General features: G+C 42.8%; 1 protein-coding gene across 1 annotated transcript in view; it reads right to left on the bottom strand.

Annotated features, from left to right (window-relative positions):
* Positions 1–23,647, bottom strand: part of DRC1 (dynein regulatory complex subunit 1) — a 55,825-nt gene that overhangs the window by 13,558 nt on the left and 18,620 nt on the right. The window contains exons 3-8 of the mRNA XM_023230036.2: positions 22,044–22,156; positions 19,013–19,196; positions 14,053–14,190; positions 12,955–13,041; positions 11,572–11,694; positions 3,019–3,158 (exon numbers count right to left, since the gene is read on the bottom strand). Of these exons, the coding sequence (XP_023085804.1) occupies positions 3,019–3,158; positions 11,572–11,694; positions 12,955–13,041; positions 14,053–14,190; positions 19,013–19,196; positions 22,044–22,156 (785 nt within the window). The remainder of the gene's footprint in view (positions 1–3,018; positions 3,159–11,571; positions 11,695–12,954; positions 13,042–14,052; positions 14,191–19,012; positions 19,197–22,043; positions 22,157–23,647) is intronic.

Below are 23,647 nucleotides of genomic sequence, written 5' to 3'. Positions count from 1 at the left end.
GACAAACATTAATTACAGTACAGCATGGCAAGTGCTATAGGAGAGTTTTATGCAGGATGCCAGGGGAGCCCAGAGGTGAGGCATCTATCATACCCAGGCTTGCAGGGGAGGGGATGGTCCAAAATTTCAAGAACAGCAAGAGGCAGTTAAAACCTGTCCAATAGCACTGTGAATCCAGGCATGGCACAGCTCACCATCTCACTGCTGACAGGAGCTCTGTGCATGGAAACTTGGCCCATAAAATACGCATGGCAGGCACAATTTTTAGACCCAGGCCCATACTTCAGACTTCAAACTACTACAGAGGTGTCTCTTATCAGTGTCCCATTCACAAAGTCACAGAGAAGTTGAAGGCCAACATATTTTAAGTTTAGAAAATCTAAAAATAAAATTTTCCCTCTCCTAAGTATTATTCTGAAGTGATCAAAATGCCTCTCAAATGCAAACATTCATCATTCATATTTTCATCATCAAGAAAATGCCAAAAAAAGTAGTTACCTTAGTCTCTGATAAAAAGAAACAGCTAACCCATTTTCTTAACTACAGCATTCAAGGAGGCTTTCCAAGCACAGAAATAAAAATAAGTAGTCATTCCAAAGTGTTTTTTTTCCAATGTCATGCAGTAAAGGAGTTTCTATGTGTCATCTAATTACAAAAGCTACCAAAACAAACTCCAGATGCATACTGAAGGTCCAGGCAAGATAGCAGGAGAGGAAGTCAATAGGGAAGAATGGTTGCAAGAGGAGGCTCAACAAAAAGTCCAGAGTGCCTGGAAGCTAGAGATGCAGAGGAGTGAGGCTGGAGAACTGGAAACAGGCAGCAGAGGCAAGTCTGGTTTCAGAAACTGTGCCCTGGAAATGACAGGGCCTCTCCAAGCTGAGCTGTTACCTTGGTAGTTATGAAGTTGGTAGTCATCAACAAAAAGGGAATATTCAAAACCATGAGACTGAGGTGTGTGGCAGATGAAATAAAAATTAAAAGCAATGGTAAGGCCTGGGTCTTCTAGATTACCTTATCTAGATACTCAAGACATATCAAGCAAGGAAAAGCAGAACCACCAAAGGAAACAAATAAATTAAGAAAGAAGAGCAAATATTTTAGGGCCACTTAAACCGAAGAAGAAAACCCAGTATCCAATCTTAATAGGATGAGGCCTGAGGAGAAGTCACTACGTTTGGCTAGAAGGGCATCATTGGTATCCTACTGTGGGGAGTTTTTGTACAATCCTGGGGTCATAGGTTGCTACGGCTTGAATGTAACTCCTCCAAAATTCAGTGTTGTCAATGTGATAATATTAAGAGGTGGGGCCTTTAAGAGGTAATGAGGCCATGAGGCCTCCCCCATCATGAATGGGATTATGGGATTAAGGCCCTTATAAAACAGGTCTCCCAAAGCCTTAGGCCAGCTTGCTCTCCCGTTCTTCCGCTGAGTGAGGACACAGCGTCCCTCCCCTCTGAAAGATACAGCCCTCACTAGAAACTGAACCTGCCAGCCTTGATCTTGGCCTTCCCAGGCTCCAGAACTGTGAGAAATAAACTTTTGTCTTTGTAAATTATCCAGTCTTAGGTAGTCTGTTGTAGCAGCACAGATATGTCAAATTATGAAATGTTGGGTGGTGATGAGGAGGAAAGGAAAATGGCAATGAAAGCAAGAGACGAAAATATGGTGCTTAGAAACGGCAGGGTCCGCTGAAGGGTTTTTCAGGCTGAGGGAAAGATGTCTGAGTTTGAAATAAGAGGGAAGATTCCACTCATCTCTCAGCCATACGCATCAAACCCAAGCTCTGCCTCAAGCGCCTCCTCCCGCCTCCCACCTTACCGGTTCTCTACACCCACTGTGCGACTTTCTGAATCCTACCTCCTTGCCTTCAGACCAGCCATTCCCAGCTGCCAGCACTGTCCACCTGGAGTCTCCTCTTAACTGCCTTTTGCCAGTTCATGTCCCCACCCCCTCCAGTATTTCACTTCTTTGGGAAGCTTTCCCAGGTGCCTCCTCACTGTATTGATGTGTGCCTTTCTTGGATGTTCCCCTATCTAGAATGGGGCTTATATAGTGGGAATTTTTAATAAATAGTATCCCCTGACTATTCTTGTTTCCTAGATAATCAGGCTTAAGATGCCATCCCATTTATTCAGTATCATTTTCTGTGATAAGTAACTACCAAAATGTCAACTGATGTTCCTCTATACATTCAACATGTGTCCAAAATGTATGTATTACCAACCCACAAGTGGAAGAATTCATAAATAATAATAGGCTATTTGGGGTTTGGAGGGAAATCCTCAATCTTGTCTCCTTCTACAAGCAAGAAATCTTATTCCACTCTGGTCCTCAGAGCCTAACACAGTGGTCTGAAACTCAGAATGCAATTCCTAAAGAAAGAAAGGCAGGAAGGATGGGAGCAAGGAGACGAGGAAGAAGGGAAGATGTGTGAGAAATTTCAAGCAATAGGTACCTTTCAATGAGCCATGGTATCTCCACAAAAGCAAACTGGCACATGTCATGAGTACTTAGGTTGGTATTATTTGCAAGGGAAAAAGGTTGGAAGCAATCTGCATATCCATCATTAGAGACTGGTCAAATAAATCATAGTGCATCTATACAGTGGGTCGTAGCAGCTTAACAAATGGTGAAAGCTCTCTATGAACTGGGATGGAAAGGTCTTCAAGACACCCGGCAGTTTGTACAGACTGCCATCATTTGCGTAAAAGCAGATGGGGGATGAGAATATTTGTGTGGGCTTGTATATGCCTAATGAAATTCTGGAAGAGACAAACTGGTTACAGAGGTGGGAAGGAGGAACAAGATGAGTGGGGATGGAAGATCTTTTGCTATGTTCTCTTTTCTTGGGGAGAGAAGGGGAACCACTTGAATGTATTAACTTCTCCAAAAAACTATTTTAATAAGTTTTGGTTATATTTTTAATGGTTTCTACCCCTTCAATAGAAAAAAGCACATATCCATCCCTATTCTCAGCACAGAAAGCCCAGAAGAAAGACGCTCTGCATGCTAGCTTACCGATTGATCTTCCTCTTCTGCTGGGATTTAATCACTGTGCTTTCTTCATCTCTCTTCTTCAGCACCTGCAAGTTGTACTCTAATTTCTCTTGGTTTAGTTGATAGATTGCTTTCCTCTGCTGAAGCTGCTGCTCAAGAATCTAAAGTTTAAAAAAACTATAAATATATATATATGTATATATATGTGTATATAGATATATACACACACTAACTCTACACCTGCATCCTTAGTATTATATACACTAGCGCATTTAAAATGTCTTTTGGGGAACATGCTTTGTATAGGTAAATATTTATATAGACATACTTACATAGTCCTGCTTATGTATGTTTATTTACCTAATTATGCATCTCCATATTCAGATGTATTTATCTTTGTACCTACATTCATAAAGAATAAAGAGGTAAAAGTATTGGTAGAAGTTTATACTGAAAGTATACAAAAATAAACCTTCCCACATTTATAAGCTTATCTGCCCTGTGAATTATACCTAAAATTGTACACAAATAAAGTTATGCTCTGAAATACAAATATATATATTTTCACACACTACTAGTTGGCCCTAGCTTGTGGGCCTCTAATAAATTGTTCAAGTCATGTCAGAGGAACCTTAGGGACAAGTGCCTCAGCCTACATTCTTAGAAAATCTATCATGAGAGTCAAGTTAAAGGCCAACCAGATAAAATACAAGTCAATAAACTGTAAGCTAAGATCTGTGTACCTAATGCCTAAGAAAGATCACAGAGCTTTCAAGTCCAGCTAACTCCGGTAACTTTCTCCAGACCCTTCAGAGATATGAGTAGCCCCGCTAAAAACACCATAGAAATAAATAAGGCCACAAAAACTTGAAATTGCCCCCACTTTGACCTTCCAGGGTGGAAGTGTTAGTGTTTAGCAACCCAGGTTCATTTAAAAGGAGGACAGACACATTCATCCTTACTTTTTGGATTTCCATTAGCTGTATTCATTCATTCAGCAAATATTTATTGTGTGCCTAATCTGTCAGATACTTTTCGAGGTGCCGTTGCGAAAACACCAGTGAGAAAGGCATAGTCCTGACCCGTCTAGAACAGAGGCAGATAAACAAACACTAGTGATAAGAGGCAAGATAGAGGGAAGCCCAGACCATTATGGGACCAATGAGAGGAGCACTGTCTGTCCTTGGTCTTCAGGGACCAGGGAAAGCATCCCTGGAAGATGGTGTGTCTAGCTGAGACCTAGAGAATGTGCTGGAGTTACACAGGTGACACCCGAAGGGAGGGCACTCTAGAGAGAGGAAATAGCATATATGAGGCAAAGGGGGTAGGTGCTTTGGGAAAACCACAAGAAGTTTAGGATGTGAGGCACCAGGCAAGGAAAGGTCAGAAATGAGGCTGACAGAGCAGCAGAGCCTTCCCAAGCTAGGAATCTAAAGCATTATCCTGAAGTTGAGGGAGGACCACTAAAAACGTTAAGCAGGGAAGGAAAATGGTTGGTCCAGTCACTGTAGAAAGATCACCCTGACAGGTTGTGAAAAAAAGATCAGAGAGAGGCAAGGCTGGAGGCTGGCATGCTCCTGCCTCTCCCGAGTGAAATGCAGGAATGGGGAAGGCAATCAAGTGGAATCAGAAACTCGATAAAACTGCCACGTGCGTATTGTCTCCAGCCTCTGTCCCGTCTCCCTCTGTTAGGCTACAGACTCTGGCTCAGGAGTCAACAGAGGAAGTGATTCCAAGCGGCTATCACAGCCCGCTCTGGGTCATACTCCAGGAGGGCTCCTGGCTAGGAGGTGATGCTCCTTTGGGTCAGGAAGCACATCATTTCCACGGTTGCTGTGGAATCCGGTGATCCCCACACACATTGTCATAGGGGGAATTAGTCAAGGATATTCTACATCACCACGGCAGGGATTTTTAAATCTCCATTATGAGATGAGTATTTGAATGTCTCCTTCAGAACAGAAGCCTGTAATATCTTTTAACAGATGGTGAATGAAGAACCATATGAGTCCCCGAGATCATAACTAATCCTACCTCTCAATTTCTCTACTTACTTATTTTTTATTTACCCTTTCTAGTTACACATTTTTCTTTGTAAAAACTTTTCCTGAGTACAAAAGCAATATTTGCTCATTGTAGAAAATTTGGAAAGTACAGCAAATGAAAACGAAGACATAGGAGAAAGAAGCTGCAAGGCTACCCAAAATTCCACCCCCAAAGGCAACTTCTGTTAATGCTGGCATGTTTCCCTCCAGTGTCCTTTACATAGTTGGAATCAAACTATGTCTACAATTTTATATCCTACTTTCCTCCCTTAATATCACAACAATTTTTCATGTTAGCAAAGTTTTATTAACATCATTTTAATGATACAGAATACATTTTTTTTCTTTTTTTTTTTTTTGAGATAGAGTCTCACTCACCCAGGCTGGAGTACAGTGGCATGATCTTGGCTCACTGCAACTTCCACTTCCCGGGTTCAAATGATTCTCCTGCCTCAGCCTCCCAAGTAGCTGGAATTACAGGCACATGCCACCACCACGCCCGGCTAATTATTGTATTTTAGTAGAGATGAGGTTTCACCATGTTGGCCAGGCTGGTCTCAAACTCCCGACCTCAGGTGATCCGCCTGCCTCGACTTCCCAAAGTGCTGGGATTACAGGCTAGAATACTTTTATTCACTATGCCGTTTTATCATATATGAAATATTTAATATGTCTACCATGTCAAAATAATTTACTATTTCCCTACAGTTGTATGTGTGTGTATATATATAGTTATATACACTTTTAATAATTTTCTTTACTATAAAATAATGCTGGGACAAATTATATATACAATTCTTGGGCTAATTTGTTTCCTTATGGTAGATTCATAGAAGTGAAATGACCAAGTCAAAAGTTCTCAATAAGATGCTTTCCAAAGAGCAATCTATGGTTTATGCTCCCACTGGCCATGGGTGCAAGTGCTCACCTCACCCCATTCTGTCAGCACTGAGCATCGTGCCAGGCAGACCCTGCAGCTCCAAGTGCAGGCCTGGCCCTTGGGTAGGGAACTTGAGGCAGGGCAGGGAGCTGCCAGAAGCTTCAACTACAACTACAAAGGACCCTTTCTGAGCCTGTTTAAAATTTAATTTTGAAATGTCTGACTTGCACAGTATCCCCAAGGACCTATGGATGATGCCAACAGCACAGCCTCATTTCAATGGCAGTTATCCGGGTGGTCCCAGGCGGAGTTGCTTTGGGCCCTGTCCCCTTCTAGGGACGGCCCTGAGTGTCTCCTGGGAAAGGGATTCTCAGCAGCTCTTCTTGCAAAGGTGCAATGATTTATGCCTCCACTCCTCAAATGAAACCAGCTCTGCCACTTCAAATGTTACCAGCCTTGGTCATCATGAGTCAGGAATCAGAACACAAAGCAGACACACGTGAACTGAACATAAGGGAGGCCATTGGTCTACGAGGCAGCTCGGCACAAAAGTCCAATAGAAAAGCTCCACATGGGATGTAACCATCTGAGAACAGATGAGCACTCACAGAGAAGGAGGGTCTTCAGAACTGCTCTCCACTTGGGATGATGAGGAATGGCTGTTCCATCTTCCCAGGAACGGACCCATGTGGAGGCCCTGAGACCCAAAGTGCCTGAATGTCTGCTCCGATGATTTCCAGGGAGCCCTCCTTCTTCTCGTGGCCTTGCAACAGTCCCCTATCTCTAAGACAGCATTTCCCAGATTTATTTGGCCATAGGATTGTTTTTATATTTACAATACAACGAGAGCATGTGAACTATAAATGCAAAAGCTCTATCACATGCACGCTCATGTGAATTTCATTCTTCAAGGAAGGTTATTATATAATAATATGTATATGGATGGCTGGGCATGGTGGCTCATGCCTGCAATCCCAGCACTTTGGGAGACCAAGGAGGGAGGATTGCTTGAGGCCAGGAATTCGAGACCAGCCTGGGCAACAAAGTGAGAACTCATCTCTACACACACAAAAAAATTTAATTAGCCAGGCAAGGAGGCATGTGCCTGTAGTCCCAGCTATTCGGAAGACTGAGGTGGGAGGTTTGCTTGAGCCTGCTGGGAAGTCGAGGCTGCAGTGAGCTGAGATCATGCCACTGCACTCCAGTCTGAGCAACAGAGGAAGACCCTGTCTCCAAAAAAAAAAAAAAAAAAAAGGGAAAAAAGTGGGGGGAGTGGGTGGGCAAAGAACATGAACAATACTTTTCAAAAGAAGGCATACATGCAGCCAACAAGCATATGACAAAATGCTCCACATCACTAATCATTAGAGAAATGCAAATCAAAACCACAATGATATACCATCTCACACCAGTCAGAATGGCTATTATTAAAAAGTATTAAAAAAAAAAAAAAAAAAAAAAACCCAGGAGATGCTGGTGAGGTTGAGAGAGAAAGAAATGCTTATACACAGCTGGAAGGAATGTAAATTAGTTCAGGCATTGTAGAAAGCAATGTGGCAATTCCTCAAAGAACCTAAAACAAAGCGACCATTTGACCCAGCAATCCCATTATTGGATATATACCTAAAGGAGTATAAATGATTCTACCAAAAAGACACATGCATATATACGTTCATTGCAGCCTATTCACAATAGCAAAGACATGGAATCAACCTAGATGCCCATCAACGGTAGACTGGGTTTTAAAAATGTGGTACATATACACCATGGAATATTATGCAGCCATAAAAAAAGAACAAGATGATATGGTTTGACATAAAGGTTTAAAAAAAAAAAAGAATGAGAATATGTCCTTTGCAGCAAGATAATTGGAGCTGGAGGCCATTATCCTAAGCAAACTAACCTCAGAACAGAAACCAAATACCACATGTTCTCACTATAAGTGGGACAAATGAGAACACATGGACACAAAGAGGGGAACAGTAGACATTGGGGCCTACCTGAGGGTGGAGGTTGGGAGCAGGGAGAGGATCAAAAAACTACCTAGCGAGTTCTATGCTTATTACCCGGGTAACGAAATAATCTGTACAGCAAACCCCTGTGACATGCAGTTTACCCATATAACAAACCTGCACATGTACCCTGAACCTAAAATAAAAGTTAAAAATACCTGTAATTTATTTTGCTAAATGTCTGTGCTTATTATTCAATTATCCAAAGATATTTTGCAAAGTTGCAGTTCATGTTCTCAAGACTAATGGCAAAACATGATGTTTGTGTTTTATGAGTCATCTATAAAGATTACAATCTAACCTGCCACAAAAGTCCTTGTATGGTAAAAGTAGCATAAATTTTGATAACACCTTCCCACTTTGTCCTGGAGCAGCACAAGCTTCTCCACAGCTGCTTTTGGGTGTCATCTCTTGTCCATGGGCTCAGGAAAAGAGGCTGCCACCAATGTGCCAGCAGGATGGAAATTTAAAACAGCCTTTCCCTCTGGCCTTCTCTGCTGACTCCAGAGACTCCACTGGGCCTATTTACCCCAATCTCGACCCTAAGCTGGGCCTGCAGGATCCCATGTTGGAACCCGAAGACTGGCAATGTCATCTCAGGCCACACTCTTGCTCCCCCTTTCTGCCCCATCTCTTTCTCTTTGACACTATTTGTGTAGCTTGTTTTCTGGTTTGTTGTTGTTGTTGTTTTGTTGTGTTTTGAGACAGAGTCTTGCTCTGTTGCCCAGGCTGGAGTGCAGTGGTGCAATCTTGGCTCACCGTGAGCTCCGCCTGCTGGGTTCACGCCATTCTCCTGCCTCAGCCTCCCGAGTAGCTGGAACTACAGGCTCCCGCCACCACGTCCAGCTAATTTTTTGTATTTTTAGTAGAGACAGGGTTTCACCATGTTAGCCAGGATGATCCTGATCTCCTGACCTCATGATCCGCCCACCTCGGCCTCCCAAAGTGCTGGGATTACAGGCGTGAGCCACTGTGCCCCGCCGTAGCTTGCTTTCTTCCTTAATAGATTATAAATTCCTTGAGGGCAGGGGCTGTACTTTGCTAATCTCTGTGCTTTGCATAATGTAATTTAATATAGTGTAAATAAATAACATATTTAATTTGGGGGGATTAATATTCTAGTATTAAAGGTAGCAGCCCCTAAATTTGAGCTGAACATCTTACAATCCTAAATGAGTGTATATATAAGGCCTACAGATAAAAACATTTGCTTCTTGCATCAAGAATTAAATGTTTCTAGCAGTTTTCTTTTAGGGTAGTGGGCAGGGGTAGGGAGTTTCCACCTAAGCACACAATGTTTACAGGCTTCTCTTTGCTCTGCTATTAATAACATGACCTTTACTGGCAGTAAGCACTTGAACAGTAAGACTTCTTTTTACTTCTTGTACTTCACCCATCATCCAAATCTATGTGTACTGTATCCTTCCCATTTTTGTGGTTTGCAAGAATTTTAGTTCCATATTTTAGAATTGATAGAGTGTTATGCATTAGTTGGGAAGAGCAAATTTGATGTTGAACTGCGTGTTACATCTTCTTAAAAAAATCAGTGCCATTTGGCTTGAATGTCTAGTGAAAGTACACTTAAGAGTCACTATGATAAAGTTCGACCTACTAAAACATTCCGCATGTTGCCATATGGGTAGTCCCTGATTTGATGATTTTCCCCCCCAGTTACAGTGTGGAAAGTGGTATAGGTAGCCTCGGTTTCCATCTGACACAGGAAAGAACTATGATGCAAAGGCACTGTGCCCCTTTCTGCCTGAAATGTCTCCATCTGCGCACATGCCACCGTCGGTCAACCTGGACAGGGACAGCCAGCGGAGCCAGGTCTCCCGGTCTCCCTGTCTCCCTGCCCCCCACTTCTCTGATCTTACTCTACCTCCTACACTCACCTCAGGATCTCCCTATGTCCTAGAATTTTTTGCTTCATTCAAGTATTTGGACATTGGATTAAGAACATGAAACTCCATATATCTCACTGAGGCTAACAGTACGTAGTTTTGTCACATAAATTATCACAGAACCAAGACAAATTCAGAAAGTTTAACAATAGCCATTTTCAGTAAAATTATATCACATGTACAGCCCACAGAAAGAGTGCTATTGTATTACAGACTTGTAGTGTTCTGTCAGTAACTCTCATATCTGTGATATTAATATGAGAAGGACCTGGGAAAATTCTCAAGACTAGTAAATATATTTGTAACCTAATGGGGTTTTTGATTTAACTTCATGATATCAAGTGATAGGAAAAGAACTGAAACTCTAACAAAAGCTATGTGGAAAAGCTTTCATCTAACACCTTTTTCTACATAGAGACTGAAATGAATAGACCATACTTGAATATTAAGATGCAATTACATTACATGTACATGTAATTAGAGATGCATTTTTTAAACTGGTATTGAAACAGCCTAGGGGCTTGGAAAAAACTTTAGAAACCAGAAATAACCTCCTACTACTGCAGGAATCCTTCTTCAACACCAAAGACAGACACAGTCATTCAGCCACTGCATATTTTGAGATAAAGCCATCTTTGTTTTGTGGAACGCCCTTCTGAATATTGGACAGTTCTAACTCTTAGAAGTTTCTTTCTGATAGTCAGAATTTGCCTCACTGAAATTTCCAACCATCAGTCAAGGGGCTGTTTGAAATAAGGGAAGAATATAGGCTTTTGAGCCAGACAGAACTGGATTTGAATCCAGGGTTTATCGTGTACTAGATACACAGCTTTGTCTCTAAGCTTCAGATTTCTCATGTATAAAATGCTGTTGGTGATGAAGATTAGAGTTCATTAAAGTGTCTGGAATATGGGAGAGACTCACTTGATGGCTGCCATTATTAGCAGTAGCTGTCCTAGCTTTGGCTCTTGGACATAGCCAACTTGCCCTAGGGACATTTTTCCTTTGCTAGAAGAAAATGGCTTCCAGACCTCTATAGTATCTTGGCAGTTTTTCTTTCTTTCTCTTCCTTTCTTTCTTTTCTTTTCTTTTCTCCTTCCCTCCCTCTCCTCTTTCTTTTTTTCTTTTCTTTCTTTCTTTCTTTTTCTTTTTTTCTTTTCCTTTCTTTTCCTTTCTTTCTTTTCCTTTCTTTCTCTTTCTTTCTTACTTTCTCTCTCCCTTTCTCTCTTTCTTTCTGACAAAGTCTTGCTCTGTTGCCCAGGTTGGAGTGCAGTGGTGTGATCACAGCTCACTACAGCCTTAAACTCCTGGGCTCAAGTGACCCTCCAACCTCAGCCTCCTGAGTAGCTGGGACTACAGGTATGTGCTACCAGGCTCAGCTAATTTCTTTTTATTTTTTGCTGAGACACAGTTTCACTATGTTGCCCAGGCTCGTCTCGAACTCCAGGGCTCAAGTGATCCTCCCTCCTCGGCATCCCAAAGTGCTGGGATTACAAGTGTAAGCCACCATGCTCAGCTCACCTCCACTGGTTCCTTAAAGAAAGTATCTCTCTGCATATATCCTGTACATGAGCTCCTTCAGATATGAATATTTAAAAGAAGGCAAATGATTAATAAATACGTGCTGAAGGGACTACCTCTAGAATATCACAGGTAGTTGCTAAATAGGAAACATTCACAGGTGTTGGCCATCTGCTCCGCCACCCAGGCACCCTAGTGAGGACCAGCTGCTGCACCTGCACATCCTGCTCAAGCTTGATCTTGATCGTGTTGTATTCTTCACAATCCCGGATCCTCTGCCTGTTCAGCTGCTTCTCATAGTCCTCCACTTTTTTCATGCGGTTGGTAAGATACTCCAGCTAAAGGCACAGGAAGACAAGAGAAAAGTTAGGGACCATCCTTGCCCCACCTCAATCCTTTGGATGGCCTGACCAGCATGACACAGGGGAGAGTTTGGAAGTTTCATGGCTCCACAGGGAATCTGGTGGCTTTCAGAAGTCCTGAATACCCAAGGCTTTTAGGACTTGGGTCGTATTGCCTAATGGGGTCATTACTTCAGAAACTCTAAGAGGAATGCTCCATTATGAAATTAAGCTCATCTCCTTGAAGTCTAAATATTTGAAAAAAAAGAAAAGAAATTACGCACAGACCCTGAAATCAGATGTTTATATTTCTGAAAAGTCTATTGGATCTTGGTCGAGTCACTTCTTTGTTCTTTACAACTCTGAAATAAAGTGATAATAACACACCCTTTAAAAATATGTCTTAAAACACCTTGGGCCACGAATATTCACAGCTGGGTGAGATATCCAGTAAACAAAGGGGAAAGTGATGGGACCATGGAAAACACGGCAAGCTGCCTGGGTGGTACTCACCACCACCACAGAGACGATCCCCATCTGCAAGGCCACACTTTAGCCACAGCAGTTCTACTCAAGACACAAAAAGGCGGCCAGGCGTGGAGGCTCACGCCTGTAATCCCAACACTTTGGGAGGCCAAGGCGAGCGGATCATGAGGTCAGGAGATTGAGACCATCCTGGTCAACATGGTGAAACTCATCTCTACTAAAAATACAAAAATTAGCATGGTGGCATATGCCTGTAATCCCAGCTACTTGGGAGACTGAGGCAGGAGAATCGCTTGAACCAGGGAGTCGGAGGTTGCAGTGAGCCAAGATCGCGCCACAGCATTCCAGCCTGGCGACAGAAGCGACACTGCATCTCAAAGAAAAAAAAAAAAAAAGGCCGGGCACGGTGGCTCAAGCCTGTAATCCCAGCACTTTGGGAGGCCAAGACAGGTGGATCATGAGGTCAGGAGATCGAGACCATCCTGGCTAACACGGTGAAACCCCGTCTCTACTAAAAAATACAAAAAACTAGCTGGGCAAGGTGGTGGGCACCTGTAGTCCCAGCTACTCGGGAGACTGAGGCAGGAGAATGGCGTGAACCCGGGAGGTAGAGTTTGCAGTGAGATGAGATTGGGTCACTGCACTCCAGCCTGGGCGACAGAGCAAGACTCTGTCTCAAAAAAAAACAAAAGAAAAAAAGGCTAGCGAATTCAGTCACAATAGAAATCACCCAGACCCCACAGATCACCCTTGACAGTCTCCACCCTTTACCTCTTTGGCATTATGAGCCTGAAGGGCCCGCTCCCATTTCTTCTTATTACTGGCCAGTAGCTCTTGGCGTTCCACCTCAAATGCTTTCTATGACCGAGAAGGAAAAAGACTCTTGCATCTGTTTTGATTGGGCAGGTCCCATCAGTGTCAAAGAACTTTTAGGTAACTGTAAAAATGCTGTACCAACAACCACATAGTAAAAGTCAATTTCAAATGCAGACTTGCCAAGTTTCATGAGACCAAATGGCTATGGAAGGAGCTGCATGGAAATTAGCTGTTATGAAGATGATATCCGAATGCAGAGAGGAGATGTTTCAACAGTCCCATGGCTTAGTCATTATCAGAGGCAGGGCACTGGAGAAGGCCAGTGCCCCTGTTGTCAGTCACACGGCAGGCCCTGGTGTGTAATTCAACTGACTACCGTTGATGCGTTGCCATGGTTGGGGTTCCCATGAAGCAAAGGCAGCATGAAGCTCACGAGGGTTAGGTTTGGGAATGCAGAAATAAGTCTCCAACAACCCAGAGAGAGAGAGGCCTCCACCCTCTTGGCTCTCTTCCATCTTGGAAAGGGCTAAATCTCAATCTCAATCTTGAACATTTCATTCAAATTCAAAATACTGATTCCTGAATCCTATGCAGCACTCCCCTTTGCCACTGTCTGCCCCAGCTGCCATAAAGAAACAAAGAAATGCCTTGTATAGGGTTTATGCTTATGGAGTGCTAATCCCCCTTTTTTATTCCCCAACCCCTTGCTTGTCTTATTTTCTTTCAAAACACTTATTACCACCTGTGAAATAACATATTTAGTAACTTGTTTATTGTCTAGCTGCCTCCTACTGGAATACAGCCTCCACCAGGAACTTTGTTTTGTTCATAGCTGCATCCCTAGCCCCCTGGAACATGCCCAGCATATAGTAGACACTTGATATGTACTTGTCAAATGAATGAATAAGTAAATAAATTAATAAAACCTGAGAGCAAAACAGAAATCAGAGGACAGAGAAGTCATCTAGGGCCCTCCTTAGATCATTAGGACAGACCTAGACCTCCTCCCAGGGGCCCCCCAAGAGCAGAAACCAGGTCCTTTCACACCATTACCTCAATGTGATAGAGCTCCTCACGAAAGGTTTTCATCACATTCTTCACCTGTTGTTCCATCCGCTCCAGAAGCAGGCAGATGTCATCTGACTGTTTCTTCAAATCCTTCACATACTGGTCATCCTTTGTTTTTAACTCCTAGAAAAAAGCATGGAAAAGGCTGGCCACAAACTGTCAGGAGCAGGAGGTGCCAAGCACTATCTCTAGACCCCTCTCACCAGAATCTGTCAACGCTAGGACATGAAACTGTACAAAGAGGGCTGGGCACAGTGGCTCACACCTATCATCTCAGTACTTTGGGAGGCTGAGGCAGGTGCTTCAGCTCAGGAGACCAGCCTGGGTAGTATGGCAAAACTCTGTCTCTATAAAAAAATACAAAATTAGCCAGATGTGGTGATGCACGCCTATGGTCCCAGCTACTTGGGAGGCTGAGGTGGGAGGATCTCTTGAGCCCAGAAGGTGGAGGCTACAGTGAGCCATGATTGCACCACTGCACTCCAGCCTGGGAGATGGAGTAAGGCCCTGTCTCTATAGTAATAATAATAATAATAATGATAATAATAATAAACTGTACAAAGAGAAAGTGGCTTCAGAAGAGTCTTAGAAGGCCTGAGATAAAGCACAGTAGATGGAGTGGAATGGGCTGTGCTCAGTGCAAAGCTCTTAGCAAGCACCCAGGACCAAACCCCTCAATGTTATCACCTGCTGCAAATCTCCCTGCAAGCTCCCAGAAAGCCTAGAGTGTCCCAGCTGAGTAATTAATGTCCAGGTTCCAACACAGGAACATATCTACTGCAGACTAAGTTGCATTCTTTAACTAAGGACTCAACTCTGGAACAGCATTTGCTGTAAAAATACTATAGTCATGTGCCACGTAACAACATTTCAGTCAATGATGGACCACATATATGACAGTGGTCCCATAGGATTATAATACAGTATTTCTACTGTGCCTTTTCTGTTTAGATGCACAACTACTTAGCACTGCGTTACAGTTGCTTACAGTATTCAGTACGGTAACATTCTAGACAGGTTTGTAGCCTGGGAGCAATAAGTTAGGTGTGTAGTAGGTTATACCATCTAGGTTTGTGTAAGCACGTTATGATGTTCTCACAACAATGAAACCACCTAACAATGCATTCCTCAGAATATATCCCCATCATTAAGTGACGCATGACTATATTTCTATTAGATAGCTAATAATTCTATAATTATGACAAAGCTTTTACTTCTAATTAAAAGTTTATCACTTGAAAAGACATCAAAATTGGAAGTTAAAATTATCTCTGTTCACAGATGACATGATCTTACATGCAGAAAAACTAAAGATTTCACACACACGAAAACCTGTTAGAACTTAAACAAATTCAGCAAAGTTGCAGGACACAAAATCAAAATTCACACTATTCACAATAGCCAAGAATTGGAATCAACCTAAGTGTCCATCAGCAGATGAATGGATAAAGCAAATGTGGTACATAGACACAATGGAGTACTATTCAGCCATAAAAGAGAATGAGATCCTGTCATATACAAAAACGTGGATGGAATTGAAAAGCATTGTGTTAAATGAAATAAGCCACACACAAAAATTCAAACTTTGCATGTTCTCACTCGTTTGTGGGAGCTAAAAATTAAAACAATTGAACTCGTGGAGATAGAAAGTAGAATGATAGTTACCAGAGACTGAGAAGTGGAGTGTGGGGGGTCGGGGAGGAATGGGGATGGTTAATAGGTACAAAAATATAGTTAGAATGAATAAGATCTAGTATTTGACAGCACAACAGGGTGACTAAGGCCAGCTAGATTTGTTGTACATTTTAGAATAACTAAAAGAGTGTAACTGGAATGTTTGTAATACAAAGAAATGACACAGCTTGAAGTGATGGATACCCCATTTACCCCAATGTGATTATCACACATTGTATGGCTGTATCAAAATATCTTATGTACCCCATAAATATATACACCTACCCATAAAATTTTTTAATTTTAAATTTAAAAAAAAAGTCAGGTGTGGTGGCTCACACCTGTAATCCCAACACTTTAGAAGGTGGAGGTGGGTGGGTAATTTGAGGTCAGGAGTTCAAGACCAACCTTGGCAACATGGTGAAACCCCATCTCTACTAAAAGCACAAAAATTAGCTGGGCATGGTGATGCACGCTGTAATCCCAGCTACTTGGGAGGCTGAGGCAGGAGGATCACGTGAGCCCAGGAGGTGGAGATTGTAGTGAGCCAAGATCAGTCTACTGCACTCCAGCCTGGGCAACAGAGTGAGACTCTGTCTCAAAAAAATTAAATTAAAAGTTTAAAAAATTTTTAACCAGTTGCATTCTTATATGCAAATAATGACCAATCCAAAATGGAAATTAAGAAAATAATCTATTTACCATAGCACCAAAAAGAATGAAATACTTAGGAATAAACTTAAGCAAGTAGGCCTTGTACACTGAAAACTGTAAAACATTACTAAAAGAAATCAAAGAAGACATAAACAAATGGAAGATATCCTGTGCTTATGAATTGGATGACTCAATACTGTTAAAATGTCCACACTATACAAAATAATCTAGAGATTCAATGCAATCCTTATCAAAAGCCCAACATTATTTTTTGTGGAAATAGGAAAACCATCCTAAAATTCGTAAAATTCAGAATCTCAAGGGACTCCAAATAGCCAAAATAATGTTGAAAAAGAACAAAGGTGGAGGCCCCACATTCCCTGATTTCAAAACATACTACAGACTGGGTGCAGTGGCTCATATCTGCAATCCCAGCACTTTGGGAGGCTGAGGTAGGTGGGTCACCTGAGGTCAGGAGTTCGAGACTAGCCTGACCAACATTGTGAAACTCCATCTCTACTAAAAATGCAAAAATTAGCCAGGCAAGGTGGCACACGCCTGTAGTCTCAGCTACTCGGGAGGCTGAGGCAGAAGAATTGCTTGAACCCTAGAGACAGAGGTTGCAGTGAGCCGAGATCACACCACTGCACTCCAGCATGAGCAACAGCAAAACTCTGTCTCAAAAAAAAAAAAAAAAAAAACTACAAAGAGCAACAGTAATTAAAAGAGTGTGGTACTGACATAAAAATAGATATATAGACCAAGGGAACTAGAGAGTCCAGAAATAAACTCCTACATATATGACCAAATGGCTTTTGACAAGGGTCAAAATGGTAAATGAATAATATACAAACCCCCACATCTATGGTCAAATGACTTTGACAAGACTATACAGTGGTGAGGTGGATAGTCTCTTCAACAAATGATATTGAGAAAACTGGATATTCACAGGCAAAAGAATGAAGTTGGGCCCTTACCTTATACCATATACAAAAATAACTCAACATTGATTAAAGACCTAAAACTATTAAACTCCTGGAAGAAAATGTAGGAGATAAGCTTCTACACATTGGATTTGGCAATAATTTCTCGGATATGACACCAAAAGCCCAGGCAACAAAATCAAAAATAGACAAATGGGGCTGCACCAAACTCAGAAATGTTTGCACATCAAAAAAAAAAAAAAAATCAAGAATAAGAAGGCAATATATGGAACAGGAAATCATAATTGAAAATCATATATCTGATAAGGGGTTAATGTCCGAAATACATAAGGAACTTCTATAACTCAAAAACAACCCAAATTAAAAATAAGCAAAGGATTTAAATAGACATTTCTCCAAAGATGATATACGAATGGCCAAGAAACACATGAAAAAGATGCGCAACATCTCTAATCATTAGGGAAATGTAAATCCAAACCACAAGGAGATATCACCTCACACTATCAACACGGAAACTAGCACAAAAAACAGGATGTAAGTGTTGGTGAGAATACAGAGAAGTTAGAACCCTTTTGTACTGTTAGTGGGAATGTAAAATGGTGCAGTCATTATAAAAAACAGTATGGAGGTTCCTAAGAAAATTAAAAATAGAATTACCATATGACCCAGCCATCCTACTTTTAAGTGTACATCCAAATAATTCAAAGAAGGATCTCAAAGAGATACATGTATACCCATGTTCACAGCAGTATTACTCATAATAGCCAAAAGGTGAAATCCAACCCAAATATCCATTCACAGGAGAATGTATAAAACAAGATGTGGTATACATATGCAATGAAATACTACGCAGCCTTAAAAAGGAAAGCAGTCGTGTCACGTGCTACAATGAAGTCCATCATTCTAAGCCAAATATGCTAGTCACAAAAGGACAAATGCTGTATGATTTCACTCACAGGAAGTATCTAATAGAGAAGTTAAAATCACAGAAACGGAAAGTAGAAAGGTGATCACCAAAGGCTAAGGGGAAGGGGAAGAGGGAATTGGTGTCTGGGGGGCATAGAGTTTCCATGTTGCAAGATGAAAAGTTCTCAGAGATCTGCTGTATCTGAATGCTGTGTACTTAACATGACTGAACTATAGCTTTTTGTTTTTTGTTTTCAGACGGAGTCTCACTCGCTTTGTCACCCAGGCTGGAGTGCAGTGGCGTGATCTTGGCACACTGCAACCTTTGCCTCCCATGTTCAGGCGACCCTCCTGCCTCAGCCACCCGAGTAGCTGAGATTACAGGCATGAGCCACCATGCACGGCTAATTTTGATACTTTTAGTAGTGATGGGGTTTCACCATGTTGGCCAGGCTGGTCTCAAACTCCTGATCTCAAGTGATCCGCCTGCCTCAGCCTCACAAAGTGCTGGGATTATAGGCATGAACCACTGCACCCAGCCCATGAACTATACACTTTAAAATGGTTATGATGGTAAATTTAATGTTATGTGTTTCTTACCATCGTAAAAAAAAAAAAAGAAAAAGTTTATAACATGAGTTGTACAGGATTCTAAATAATGAAGTAAAAGGTTTCTACATTTTTCCATTCAGGGTAAGCAAACCAATAACCCAGCTAAATCCCAGGCAGATCCCCAGTGACTGGGCTGGAGGGCCCGGGCCGCTTGCCTGTTGTAACTCACTGATGAGCTTGTTCTTATCTTCTAAGAGGCCAGCACAGTGCAGCTGTTGGGTATTGAGCATTTCCCACAGCTCTTGGGGAATTCTCTTCTGCTTGCCCTCTTCCCACTTTGAGGTGATTTCGTCAAATTTGTCCTGGCTGGTCTTAACTTCATTCTCCAGCTTCTCAATCCTGCAAATACAAACATGCCAGCCATGCCAGCCAAGCTCCAGATGCTGCCTTCCAATAGAGCAGGTATGTTCTCTAGAATCTCTAGAATATAAAACCCAGGTACTGGGCACTGCCCAAACACACCCACCCAAAATCAAACTCAATGCTGAGAAATCTTTTCGTTTAATGCTTGACTACAAGTAACTTAAGCTAAGTAAAGAAAATGACACATAGCAAAAACAGATCAACATTAAGGCTACACACACACATACACACGCGCGCACACACACACACACACACAAGATCAATTGGTCACCGGCTTCTTAGTAATATGATAACACACAACAGTTAAACACAACTGGGTCTCTGGAGTCACAGAGCTTATGTTCAAGTCCCGACTTGGCTCCTAACGGACTGTCAACCTTTTAGATAAGTTGCATAACCTCTTCAAGCCTCTCTTTTCTCTTCTGTAAAATGGAGTGGATGCAAAGTATCTATATTCATGTGGCTGGCTGTTGTCAGGATGAAATAAGATGACGCACACAGCACAGGTGCTCAGCGTGGGAGTCACTTAACACATGGTACTTAAATTGTCGATTTTTTATTAGCAACATGACCTCAATTGTCTGGCTACTCCTCTCCCAAGTTACCAATAAATGACTAGTGGAATGTACAAATACGGAAACTCCACCACGAGGAATGGAAAATAGGGAGAGCCTTTCCATAAATTCCAAAGAATCTCTGTGACAGAGCACACCGAGGCTGGGGTGAGGTGGCAGGAAGGCAGGACAGCTGAGCTGGGGCCCCTCTGGAAACAGTGGCTAGGATATCTCCCAGAGACTCTCTGCTCCTTGTAACAGACTAATCCTATGACAGCACCTCCAAACAAACTCCCTGAGGAACCGAAGTCACAGCTTAAACATTGTGCAATCCTCTCTCCCTGTCCCATCCCACACCCACCCCACCTTCCAAGCTAGGACACTTTTTAAATTTAATTGACTTTTTTATTTCAAAAAATGAGAAAGAGCTGTCAGGTCATCTTTCCACAGCACACTGACCTTGTAACCTGCCCACTGGGACCTTCAGCGTTCCTCTGTGGCTAGAGGATGAGGCCTAACTCTTTGCATGACCTTCCCCGCCTTTCACAAGCTGACCCTGCTGGGAATCTGCCAACTCTGTTCCTGGTACAGCCCATAAAGGCAGCGGGAAGTTTTGAGAATAAAAGTCAACCACCTTTACTGGTAGAGCTGCTAACGTTGCTAACGAGGGAACTACTTACGCTGAACAACTAAAAATATTGTTAAAATCGTCCCCTGTATGTATATGATAAGCCTAAATGGTCAAGTGGTTGCTTGCTTTCTTTCTTTTTAAAGACAGGGTTTCACTCCCATTGCCTAGGCTGGAGTCCAGTGGCACACTCTTGGCTCACTACAACTTCTGCCTCCTGGGCTCAAGTGAGGCTCCTGCCTCAGCCTCCTGAGTACTGGGACTACAGCTGTGCACGCGCCACCACACTCAGCTAATTTTTTGTATTTTTAGTAGAGATGGAGGTTCACCATGTTGGCCAAGCTGGTCTCGAACTCCTGACCTCAAGCGATCCGCCCGCCTCGGCCTCCCAAACTGTTGTGATTACATGCATGGGCCACCCCACGCCTGGCCAAGTGGTTGCTCTTCTAATTGTTTAAGAAATTAATTGAAGAACAATCCAAAGTTTAAATGAGGACCTGCAATCAGTCTACTTCTGTGTGCAAACCAAAGAAGTTTAATTCTTCTAAGCCGCTATGCCTCCCTGCTGGACAGCCTGAGACCTGGGATATGGGCATGCAGGGCAGCCTGCCTCCTGAGGACTGGAGCTGAGGACCTGACGCAGGTTCCTGTTATCCCTGTGACCCTCCATCCTTCTAGGCATGGAGCCCTTCATATTCTTTAATAATGCTGCCACCTTTACACATAACACTGAGGTGCTCCTGGGTCTGGTCGTCCTCACCAATTGAAACCCAGGACTGCCCAGTTGACCTTCTTAGCCTCTTTTCTTCTACCACCCGCACACATCCTTCACTATCATGCCATTCCCAAGCATATCATGGGATCTCACACCTCTGCTCAAAGGTTCCCTCTGCCTAAAATGCCTACTCTTCAACTCCTCAAACTCCTATTCATCCCTCACAGCCCAACTCAGTGTCACCTTGCCTGGGAAGTTTTCTCTAATCTCTGCAGATAGAATTAAAGGCCTCCTTGTGTGTGTTACTACAACCCTTTACACATTATCTATTTTACCACAAATTGTGGGTGTTCCCATGTGTCTCTTGACTAAACTGTGAATACCACAAACAGAGGCCATGTTTCACTCCTTTTGTATACACACAGCAGTGTAGTGCTTGAGGAAGGGAGGAAAGAAAAGAGAGAAGAGATAGCTGGGTGCAGTCACTCACGCCTGTAATTCCAACACTGTGGGAGGCCAAGGTGGGTGGATCACCTGAGGTCAGTAGTTCGAGACCAGCCTGGCCAACATGGTGAAACCTGTCTCTACTAAAAATACAAAATTAGCCCGGCATGGTGGTGCATGCCTGTAATTCCAGCTACTCAGGAGGCTGAGGCAGGAGAATCGCTTGAACCCAGAAGGTGGAGGTTGCGGTGAGCTGAGATCACGCCCACTGCACTCCAGCCTGGGTAACAAGAGTAAACCTCTGTCTCAAAAAAGAAAAAAAGAGAGAGAGAGAAGAGGAGGGAGGGAGGGAGAACTTCTAAGGGCAGGAAGGAAATTGCCTAAGGTAGACAAAGTCACCCTCCAACGACTCGGGAGAACTGCAGGACCCATGGAGGAGATTACCTTCATGTCCACCAGGTACACAGTGGTGTGGTCCTTACCTCTGACGCTTTATCTCCTCTTCTTCTACTCTCCTGTGAATCTCTCTGGTATCTATAGCCACCTGGATATTTGTCACCAACTCAGTGCCACAGAGCAGAAGTTTAGCCAATTTCTGAAAAGAGAGAGAGAAGAACTGACAAAGCTAGAACACTTTGTAAATAATGTATAAAGTCAGAAACATTTTTGCACAACTGTCCATAGCTCTTCTATCCATTCAAGCAGGAAGCAGCAACTACCTTAAGACTTTTAAGAGTAGCCCCTGTGTAGCAACCCTTTTCTATCAGGACATTTGTGATGTGGTTTTACAGCTCACAATTTAAAAGCACTCTGCAGTTCTTGACCAGGCACAGTGGCTCATGCCTGTAATCCCAGCACTTTGGCAGGCCGAGGTGGGTGGATCATTTGAGGTCAGGAGTTCGAGAACAGCTTGGCCAACATGGTGAAACCCCATCTCTACTAAAAATTCAAAAATTAACCGGGCGTGGTGGCGGGTGCCTGTAATTCCAGCTACTCAGGAGGCTGAGGCAGGAGAATCATTTGAACCTGGGAGGCAGAGGTTACAGTGAGCCGAGGTCACGCCGCTACACTCCAGCCTGAGCGACAAAGTGAGACCCTATCTCAGAAAAAAAAAAAAAGAGAGAGAGAGAAAAGGAAAAAGAAAAAGAGAAAGAGAAAGAAAAGTCCGGTATCCAGTCATAATAGGATGAGGCCTGGGGAAAAGTCACTGCGTTTGGCTAGAAGGGCATCATTAATATCCTACTGTGATAAGTTTTTGTCCACTCCTGGGCAAAATAAAAAATTTTTTAAAAGCACCCTGCAGTTCTCAATATACTTTATTTATTCACTGTAGAGTAGGCACCAGCCAACTTTTACACCGGCAGGTATTATACATTCATCTCAGCCCTTTCCCCAGCAGATCTCCAAGTGACTGACACTGCCAGGATCCTTTTGAAGAACCTCTCAGTTGGGGAGGTGAGGCAGATAATGACAGTGAGGCAGATAACAACAGTTGTCCTCCCATGTCCATTTCTCCCTCTCCTTTTAGTAACAGAACACTCAAATTTTTGCTGGGCACGTGGCTTCCCAAAATAGGTAACTTTCCCGGCCTCCCTTGCACCTAGAAGATTATCTGATCAATGACACATAAGAAGTGATGTGTGCCACTTCTGAACTGTACCTTTAAGGGAAAAGGTGTACCCTCTGCTGCCCCACTTCTGTCCCTTCTCTCAGGCTGGCATGTGGGGCTCAAGAAAAAGGTGAGGAACAGATGAAGGCAACTCAAGCAATGGCAGAGGGAGCTGAGTTCCCTTCATCAAGCAGACCCCATCCATGTCAGCCCCAGACTACTTATACTCGGAACTGTTGAGACAGAGAAATGAGCTTCTGCCTTGCTGCAGCCAATGATATGTGAAGTCTTTTGTTACATGGATTCTAATGCAGGAAAAGATTGTAGCTGGCTGCACTGCTCTCTCCTTAATGGGCTCAGGAATTTTGTAATTGGTGCCATCCTTCTAAATCCCTCTTCATAAATTCCATCTCCAGTATCTTCACTCCTAGCCTTGTCGTGATGTTATTCAAGATGATAAATCCTCTCAACAAAAAG

This window comes from Piliocolobus tephrosceles, chromosome 15, assembly GCF_002776525.5.
Source record: "Piliocolobus tephrosceles isolate RC106 chromosome 15, ASM277652v3, whole genome shotgun sequence".
Lineage (NCBI taxonomy): Eukaryota > Metazoa > Chordata > Mammalia > Primates > Cercopithecidae > Piliocolobus > Piliocolobus tephrosceles.
The sequence above is the reverse complement of the archived record's forward strand: the minus strand, read 5'-3'. Positions and strand labels throughout refer to the sequence as shown.